The sequence below is a fragment of the Equus asinus genome, chromosome 26, assembly GCF_041296235.1.
Source record: "Equus asinus isolate D_3611 breed Donkey chromosome 26, EquAss-T2T_v2, whole genome shotgun sequence".
Taxonomy (NCBI): domain Eukaryota; kingdom Metazoa; phylum Chordata; class Mammalia; order Perissodactyla; family Equidae; genus Equus; species Equus asinus.
Window position 1 is genome coordinate 38,015,476 of NC_091815.1, and position 9,389 is coordinate 38,024,864.

A 9,389-nucleotide genomic window follows, 5' to 3' on the forward strand; every position below is an offset into this window, starting at 1 on the left:
CTGTCCAGCAGCAATTACAAGTGGACTTATGAGTCATCAAATGAAAGTCAACAGAACATTGTCAGTATTCCAGAAGATTCTGTGGTTTCCATCTTGAACTAAATCATCCAGCATCACCTTATTTGTAACCACCTTCATGGATTTCATAGAACGTTTTTCCTTCCTTTGCTTGCTGTGTTTATTTTAGGTACACATTCCTAAATAATACATGATGTTTTCTTTTTAACTTTGGGTAAAGGGGCAATCCTAAACATATAGCGTTTTAGTCTTATTACATTTATTCATCGTCATGTTTGAAGGTGAATACATAGGACAATTCAGAATTTTAGTTGATGCTTGTTCAGTGGCACATAATTTTTGATTTTCTACACAGAACACCGAAATCTCTCTTTTTTTGGTGCATGTAATCTTAAAATGATTTTGGTTAATATGAATAACTCCCTTGTCAATGTCCTTGTGAGTAGATCCTGGTGCGTATGGACACATTTTCTCTAAGGTATATACTTTCAGACCATAGCTGTATGTCTCTTACTTTAACTATGTAAGCATCATCTACTCTCTGAATTGATGGATGTACTTTGCACTCATACAAGGAATGACTTAGAATTCTGTGTGCTCACTATTCTCTCTCACAACTGATTTTACCATTTTTCTATTTGCATCTCATGTGGGTATGCTTGAAATTTGGCCTTGTGATTTCACTGAAACTGCCACAACACTGAAGTAGGAATGATCATTACACATAAAATACAAGGAAACCAAAGAGCATGTTGGAGCTATCAGGGTGGAATTCAAGGTGTCCTGTTGGCTTGGACTGTTTTGTGAATGTCAATTCCGTGGTCATTTCCAAACCCTGTGTCAGGGTCCCCACATTGGCACCTGGAAGTTGGCCATGAAGGGAGTATATACACCAGAGAAAATGGACAGTGCCTTGAATCAGTGTTGCTTTTTTTTTTTTTAAAGATTGGCACCAGAGCTAACAACTGTTGCTAATCTTCTTTCTTTCCCCACTTTTTCTCCCCAAATCCCCCCAGTACACAGCTGTATATTTTAGCTGTGTGTCTTTCTAGTTGTGGCATGTGGGAAGCCACCTCAGCATGGCCTAACGAGTGGTGCCGTGTCCACACCCAGTATCTGAACCAGTGAAAGCCTGGGCCGCCGAAGCTGAGCGCAGGAACTTAACCACTCGGCCACAGGGTTGGCCCCTGAATCAGTGTTTTTAACAATGAGTTTTTCAGGGACAGTAAGAACAGCGTTGTCACTTCAAACAGCAATGTCCTGAATCCAAGTGATGATATTTCTGAAGAAACTACACAGGCAGCATCTGATGAAACGTGAAGGGCTCATGGAGTCCAGAGAGGGGGTTACAGTTTCATTTTGGATTTATCTCTTTCAGGCTGGATCTTTCTTGTGACAATTTATTGATTTATTAAAATACACTGCATAGTTTGAATGAAGAGATGGATACTCTTTAATACACCTCAAGGTATATTGTAATTACAAACAAAGAAAAATGATTACATGAAAGTGTACCAGTGCAGGAAAGGATGAATAGGTGTGGATACAAATCTGCCACATGGGACATACGCTAATTTCACAGAAAGTGGGAAAGATAGGAGCCAGTCAAAATAATTCAACAGTGATGAGGAAGGAAAGTTCCACAGTCTAATGGCAGAAGAGCCCAGATATTGACACTTCATGTGAACAATAATTCCTCCACCTTGCAATGACTTGCAGACAGTTCACACAGCATATGCCCCATATGATCTTGCGGAACCTCCTGGGCACATGAAATTTATTTACAAGACTCTACCACTGAGTGATGCAGTGTTCTCTCTTGTGTTTACCTCCAGGCTACATCTTGGGGTCTTGTCTGGCTTTGTCAAACCTGAAATAGCAGAATCCCGAGGACCGCCAGGATGAAGCCAGCCACGCCCATCCGGATGAGATTCTCCACTGTGTAGTCTTGGGGGTGTGGACAAAGAGGTCACAGAGGTTAGGGCAGACCAAAATCACCCCAGCATCCCTTGATGTCCTCCCAGAGAGCCTGCCTCCCCTTGAAAGAATGTCATGCTCTGAGCCCAGCTCCACAATTGAGAATTTCTCCCATTAACAACTCTTCGAGTCCGACCTGTTTTGTGATGGGCTGATAGTGTCAGCTGTTTCTAAGAATCAGAAAAATGTGGGGGTGGATGAGGAGTTGATGGGACTCAAGCCTTCTCCCCTGGCTTCTGTGGTCTTATAATTCCCTCTGTTTCTCATGACATATCTGCTATGCAGTCCCTCAATGAATCTTTTCTCTGCTGTGGAAAGATTCCCTCTGTTTTCGTTGGATTCTTTTCAGTCTCCCTTTGTTTTTAGTATTTAGACTTTGCTTCTGAGTCACTTTTGGAACAAAGTCTGAACGTTCCCCAAGAGCTAAAGATTGTTGAGAAAAATAGTCTCCTGATAGAGAAATACTTCAATATTTGTATGCTCTTTATTCATTCTGGGATATGGATCATGTAAGTGAACTCTTCTAGATATCAGAACTTCTGTTTATTCAATAACTGAGGACCCAGGATCCATGGATGAGGCCTTGGTCATACGTATATGAGAGTAAGAGGGAAAATACAACCCATACAGTTTAGTTGGGGTAATTACACGAATAAATTAGGTAAGAAGGACGTAGGTCTGTTCTGAACAGAGTCACAATGAAAGTCACACTTGGAGACAAAATTTAAGCTGATTCCTGAATAGGAGAAGGAGCCTGAGAGGAGCCACATGAAGACCCAGATGAGGTCCATCAGAGGCTGTAAGAAGAGCGGGTCCCAACAGAGATCTCAGTCTGCTCTTCAATAAGGAATAAGTCACATCTGTGGGATGTAGGGAGGGTCCAAGGGGAAGGGAAACCTGAGATTAGGGGGCTCGTTGCATTCGAGACAGGCCAAAATGAAGGATAGATGAGGGAGAGTGCATCATTTTTATCATCTCTTTCTCTCTCTCATGCACAAGTGCATTCTCTCTCTCACTCGAAGAACTCTGGAAACCAGTATAATATTTCAGGAAAAAGGCTACTCATTTAATTGTATCTTTTAAATATTTCATGCTAAAATGCTGGATAAGAAAGTGGGTTGCAGGAATGTGTGAATTTCCCAGCTTCTTTGAAATTAAATTCACGTCGTGATTAATGGCACTCCATAAACACTAAATAAAAGAAAAATAAGAGAGAACCTCTACCCTCTCCATATCCAATATCCAGAACCAAGGAAGTCCACAGTTCTGGTCTTCAAAGCCTTAAAGGAACAGAGAAAGTCAGTGGTATTGTAAAATTGGGGGAGCACAAATAAATAGGTAATCCTGCAAAGCTTGTTTAACCAGTTTTAACATAAATAACAAAAAGACAGAAAATAATAGATAATCAATTCTAATTATACATCTCGCTGTAAAAATTCTAAATAAGCTTATGCAGGTCGGAAAGTATGAATGAACAATAAACGTCCTTCAGTGGGGCTACTATCCCAATGTTTGATACTAAAGTCTTTGAAATGCATCTCACCAGGGCTAAAATTCAAGAGAAAAAATTCAGAAGATGTACAAAAGTCCAGAAAAAAATTCCAAGCTTCAAATGAGAAAATAATAATTTTTTCCTAAAAAGTACTGAATGTAGCACAAAAATGCACGAACTTGAATAGGTCAATAGTGTTTTATATATATGTATGTGTGTGTGTGTGTACTATAGTTTTTTTTTACGTGTTTGACATAAAATGATTTGGACTAAAAGTGAAGATGTTTTCTTAAAATGACACTGAGGTACACCTTAACATTTTACTTAGTCAACATTGTCATATAGTATTTGATGCAAATAAAATGGGTCACAATCTGGAATTAAAGAAGACAAATTTCAATTTTCTTGAAGTTGATACAATTATAACAAGTAAATTGGAGAAGGTTAATTGAAAACAGTTTGTGAGGTAGAGAATTTGTAGTAAGCTAATAGGATATAAATTAATATACTCAAGGCAGTATCATTATTGTCTGTACTTAACTATAATTTATACCTTATAAAGAAATAAAAAATCTTATTTATAAATTAAGTCTTTGAACAATTCTTAAGCTATGAGTGTAGACAATTTTATGAACAAAACTTCAAAATATGACTGAAGCCACTAATAAACTTCCCTTTTAAGCATCTTTATAAGAAACCTTCATCATAATAAGAAACTATTCTCCGTAATTCATGTATAAATTTAATCTAATCCCAATGAAAATAGGAACAGATTTGTCTATTTTTAAGTCGAAAACCTTTATAACTGAAATTTGTAAATTTATATAGGCCGTGATTGTTATAAAAGTTCTCAGAGAAAGAGAGAGCAATGATAGAGAAGTGTGCACAGAGAATGCAGAGTAGATATGAGCTGCACACAGAGGTGCTGTACAGCAACCCCCTAAGTGACCCCAGTGAGCTGTGCACGATCCCTCCTTAGTCTCAGATGTGCTCTGAGGGGCTAGAGGCCGCCAGGTGAGCACAGGTGGGCCATGCAGAGTGGTATCCACGGGCGGGCATGCTTCTCTCTATAGGAGAGTATCTCGTGTGGGTTCCACCTGCACCCACAGCAGATCCCAACTTGGCCCAAGCAGCCTCCTTCCCTGGTCTCAGAGGGCTCAGGGGCCCCCTTGTGTGTGGGTGAAGGGCTCTATCTGAGAGTGTCACGGAAATGAGAAGTAAGAGCTGCCAAACGAATGTCCCTCTGTCCTCTCTCCAACTCCCCCAGCCTGTCCCCTCCATCAGCCCAGCATCATCCCTGGATCCCAAGTCAGGCCCGGACACCAAATGCTGCAAACCTGCCCCTCTCCTTCTACTCCACACATCCTCCAAAAGTGATTAATGGCCTGGGAACCAAGTGATCTGACAAGGGGAAGTGGCTTTTGGTAGAAAAGCCCACAGTTTTTTTGTGGGAGGAAGAGGGCCGAGCTGCTAAATCAATGGGGATTCCAAATCTTTGCAGTCTCCACAATACTGTGTCTTCCTCTTGCTAAGCTGAGACTCCAGGCCTGATGGATAAAAGTCACACGCACCCGCCCCCTGTCTCCCTCAGCTTTTCAATCCTGACAAGGTCAGAGTCACTGGGAGAAGCAGGACAGGCCCAGAGAGCGCTGGACCACAAGCAGGTCTATGATGAGCTGCTTCCCAAATGTCTCAGAAGATCAGAAATGAAAGGGCCTCTGGAGGTCATGGCCAGGCAGCTGCCCCTTATTCAGATGGGGAAAGGCTTTCTCAGAAGTTCAAGCTCCCAGGAGAGCTGAGCCCACACAGACTCAGCCTCACCTTCCGGGGGTCTCTCCCACCCCAACTCCTAGACTGTGCGCCTCTGTGGGATCTCCTCCTGCTTGTGGCTCCTGGTGAGTAGTGATGCTGTTGGTCTGAGATGGAGACACCAGGAAGTCAGTGGGTGGGGGCTTCTGTCTTGCAAGTTTAGTGTCATTTCATTTTCTCTTAGGATCAGCAGTCTCATTCCATCCTTCTCCCTTGCTCATCCCTGTCTGAGACTGCAGGGATGGGTGTCCCAGGGGAGGGAGGTTCCCACCTATTTCCACCCTTACATAGGCTAAAGCCTCCTGTGCGGAACCTATTCTATCGTGTCTCACATTGTGGACAGGGCCCAGAGAAGATCTTCTGAGCTCAGAGAGGACAGGGACAGAGGTTGTTCACCTGAGAGCAGGAGCTCTGGGACCAGGAACCTGTCCAAACTCACCATCTCAGGAGGCACTGAGACCCTCTCACTGGATCCCACTCCACATATAGTAAACGAGGATGGGGACCGAGAAGGGGTGGCTGCTGTTCTTCCTGCTCCAGCTCAGCTGCCCCTCCCCCAGGCTTGGCCCCCAACACCTCCCTCTGCCATGACCACCACACTCATCATCCTCCCAACCTCAGAGCTCCGGGAGGCCTGTGGTCCCCCGGCATCCCTGCCCGATTTGCAGCTCCCCTGGGACACAAGCCTGTCCTTGAGCATCTGAGGGTCATCACATCCTCTGAGAGACTCTCAGAACTCCCTGGGCTGGTCTGTGCTTCCTATGAGCAAAAGGGGCTTCAGTGACTCACCAGTGGTTGAGATGGGCCCTGGGGGTGAGAGGCTTCAGCTGACCCTGAACTCCCCACTTCACTCAAACTGTTGTCCTCCATCTGCCCTGTGGCCCCCAAGACCCTCCTTCAGCCCACCAGGCACCTTCTATATCCTGGTGAGAGGGAAGGAGGTGGGCAGGGGTGGGAGGGCCTCTGAGGGGCAGATCCCCTCTGGAAGAGCCCCCCTCTCTCCCATCACAGCCCAGAGATCTCTGGAGGACAGAGCCCCAAATATATCATAGGGACCGTGGGAACATGGCTGGTGCTCCTCACCTGAGACTCGGAGCTCCAGGGGGTCACTGGGCAGTGACAACAGGTAGGGGAAGGTGCTGTCTGAGCCGTAGCACCTGTAGGTCCCCTCATGGTCTGAGGTCACAGGACCAAAGCTGAAGTTGGCCTGAAAGGGGGCAGCCGTGTCCTGTAGAACAAGGTGCTGGGGAGGAGCAGGTGACCCCTCCTTGGACAGATGGAAGGTATCCATCCAGATCTCAGAGCGACACTGCAGGGTGACGTTCTCTCCCCAGGACACTGAGGGCCCTGGCTGGGCCAAGAGGGAGAGTTTCTCATACATTCCTGAGGTAAGGGAAGGTTGTAGTGTGTAGATAGCAGTGACCTCCCCACAGGCCCTTGACTCAGAGCTCAGGCACCACCATCCTCTCTTCAGGGACTCTGTCTGTGAATCCCTCTCAGTGCCTCTCCGTCACTCTGGGTGGATCTCTTTTATCTCCTCACCTCTCACTCTCCCCTTCTCGCTCCCTTTTGCTGGACCACTGCGCCATCCCAGCCTCTGCTCTAGGACCCTCTCCCTGGACCCCATCACCATCAGGGGGACGCTGGGCCCACTGCCCTAATCAAGCAATCAGGACATGAGGCTCCTCAAATGTGATCAGGATGTCCAGACGGCACTGGGAGCCAACCACACATATGAGAAGTTGTGTCCACTGTAGCATCTGTACTGGCCCCTGTTGGTGTGGTTCACATGGCCCAGGGGGAAGTCAGGGCTGTGCTGCCCATGAAGATGCTGGAGACGTGTGAGCCCCTCATCCTTGGTCAGAGAAAATCTGTCAAAGCCAGCCTCTGAGCGACACTGGAGGGTCAGGTTGTCTCCAACGTGCACCAGAAAGGCAGGCTGGGCTGAGAGGGAGGGCTCCCTGTGCACAGCTGGAGAGAAGGGACAGTGGTATTTAAGGGGACGCACACCCTACATTGCCCACTGGGCCTGAAGTGAGAGTTCACACTGCTGCTTCCCCAGGCCTTCTTGCTCTGTGGTTCAGGCTCCAGGAGGCCATGTCACCAACCCCCATCACCACATGTCTTTACTGGGCACACGGCTTACGTCAGTCATTTTGGGATCCCAGGAAACAGATGCATCAGGGGGGCCCTCACCTGTGACCTCGAGATGCAGAGGGTTACTAGGGTGTGACCACACAAAGGGGTAGGAGCTGGGATTATAATAACATCTGTAGGTCCCCCCATGGGAGGTGTTCACGGGGCCCACAAGGAAGACACCCTGCCCCCTCCCGTGATACGTCTTTGATTCCACGTGTCTGGGCAGGTCAGCTCCTCCCTCCTTCAGCAGATGGAAAGTGCCAGGTGTGTTCTCTGAGCTACAGAAGAAGAACACCTTCCACCCTGATGCCACCACAGAGCCTGGGTGGGCTGAGAGGGAGGGTGCACCATAGGCTCCTGAGGGAGAGGGAGGGAGCTGTGTTAAAGGGGGGACCATCAGCCCACATACCCCAGGTGTGGATTGTGAGGGCTGAGGTCCCCTGAGTCCACACTCCTTCCCTTCTGCCTGTGAGGAGGAGCCCACAGTGGGAGGGGACCCGGCTCCTTCCCCTTACCTGTCACCACCAGGGGCAGAGGGTCACTGCGCTCTGACCAGCTGTTCCTGCTGGTGCTGTATGCACACTGATACAGCCCTGCAGTGTGGGAGCTCATAGATTCGATGGAGAAACTGGTCTGGTCGCTGGAGTCCTGTGGGTCCTCTGTATCCACGGGTTTAGAGACCCTCTCTTTATACAGATGGTAGACCTCAGCCTGCAGAGACCCCTGACACCAGATGGTCACAGTGCTCCCCTTGGTGACCCTGGGGGTGGGGTCAGCCCAGATGGAGGGCTTGGGTGGGGGGGCTTCTGGAAAGGAATCAGACCTGAAATGTCAGGGGAGCCCTTCTCCCCTCAGCCTCCCCACCTGTCACTCAAGGTCCCTCCCAGACTGATCACCTCAGCCCAGACCCACTGTGCTCCCCTCAGGTGCCCAGGCATCTCATTGGGATGAAGCAGGAGGTCTACGGGGGGACTCACCTGCTTGTCCCCAGTTCCTGGGGCCCTGACATAGCCCTGGAAGAGAGGTCCTTGTGAGAGCATGTCCCTACACACACAGGGAAACTGCAGCCTGGTCTGGGTCCCTGGACACCGCGGCCACATCTGGGGCTGAGGACATCTCTCCTCCTTCCAGAAGTTCTGCCCACACTGAGCCTCCTGAGTCCTAGGGTCTCAGGGACTAGGACCTGGGAAGGGAGGGGACCCTATCCCTCCTCTTTTCTCAAAAAACTCACCAAGGTAGAGAAAGGCAGTGAGGATAGGTGTCCTGCCTCTGCCTTCCATGGTCCCCAGTTGTTCAGAAGACTTAAAATGTCCACAGAGCCATATGCAAAATATATTTACAGTTGAGTGGAATGAGACAGGAAGGCTTCTTGGTCGGCTGGGTTGGAAAGGAGTTGTCTAGGTTCAGGCTGTCTAAGGGAGCAGCCTGAAGAGGCACAGAATTGTTAAGTAGCTCAGTTTGTGAGTGTGTTTGGCAAGGGTGTGGTTAACTGTGACGAGTTTGGTTGAGGAGGAGAGCTGTGTTTGCTGGGGCTGGTGAGTTTAGCTCAGGCCTGATCATTGACAGCCTTGATCATCAGATGGTGAAACTGCATCTTTTTTGGACAATGGGAAGGATTTTTAGCAGGGCAGTCTCAAACCAGGAAGAGCAATTAGAAGAGTCTTTTGGAGGCAGTGGGAGGAATGATCTGGAGAAAGGAGTGGGGGCCTGGATTGCAGGACCGGGAAGGAGGCTGATGTGATGACACAGACAGGACCTCCTGAGTCTTTTGACGAGCCAGGATATTGTTAAGAAAGACTCAAGGGCATAGTGGTGTGGATGTGACGATTGAATGTGAAGTGCAAGGGACTGAAGAACTGAGGGCTGATCCTCTCTCTGCCTTGGTGCCTGGAGGAGCCCATGGGGCCCTCACAGGGAGGACAACCCTGGGGGAGAAGGAGGCTTGGGGAGATGC

At 48.0% G+C, this 9,389-nt stretch overlaps 1 protein-coding gene across 3 annotated transcripts; it reads right to left on the reverse strand.

The window, feature by feature from the left end:
• Positions 1-1,410: 1,410 nt before the first annotated feature.
• Positions 1,411-8,901, reverse strand: LOC106840959 (leukocyte immunoglobulin-like receptor subfamily A member 6). Of its 3 annotated transcripts, none has more exons than XM_070499279.1 (4): positions 8,667-8,901; positions 8,413-8,448; positions 7,951-8,241; positions 1,411-1,965 (listed from the first exon to the last, which is right to left on the reverse strand). In XM_070499279.1, exons 1-4 carry the CDS (start codon positions 8,713-8,715, stop codon positions 1,883-1,885), a joined length of 459 nt encoding a protein of 152 aa, XP_070355380.1. In that variant the 5' UTR covers positions 8,716-8,901; the 3' UTR covers positions 1,411-1,882. The 3 variants fall into 3 exon arrangements, with proteins under 3 accessions (XP_070355380.1, XP_070355381.1, XP_070355379.1); XM_070499278.1 differs by lacking the exon at positions 1,411-1,965 and adding an exon at positions 7,265-7,792 and having other exon boundaries at positions 8,667-8,864; XM_070499280.1 differs by lacking the exons at positions 7,951-8,241; positions 8,413-8,448; positions 8,667-8,901 and adding an exon at positions 6,380-6,818 and having other exon boundaries at positions 1,737-1,965.
• Positions 8,902-9,389: the final 488 nt, after the last annotated feature.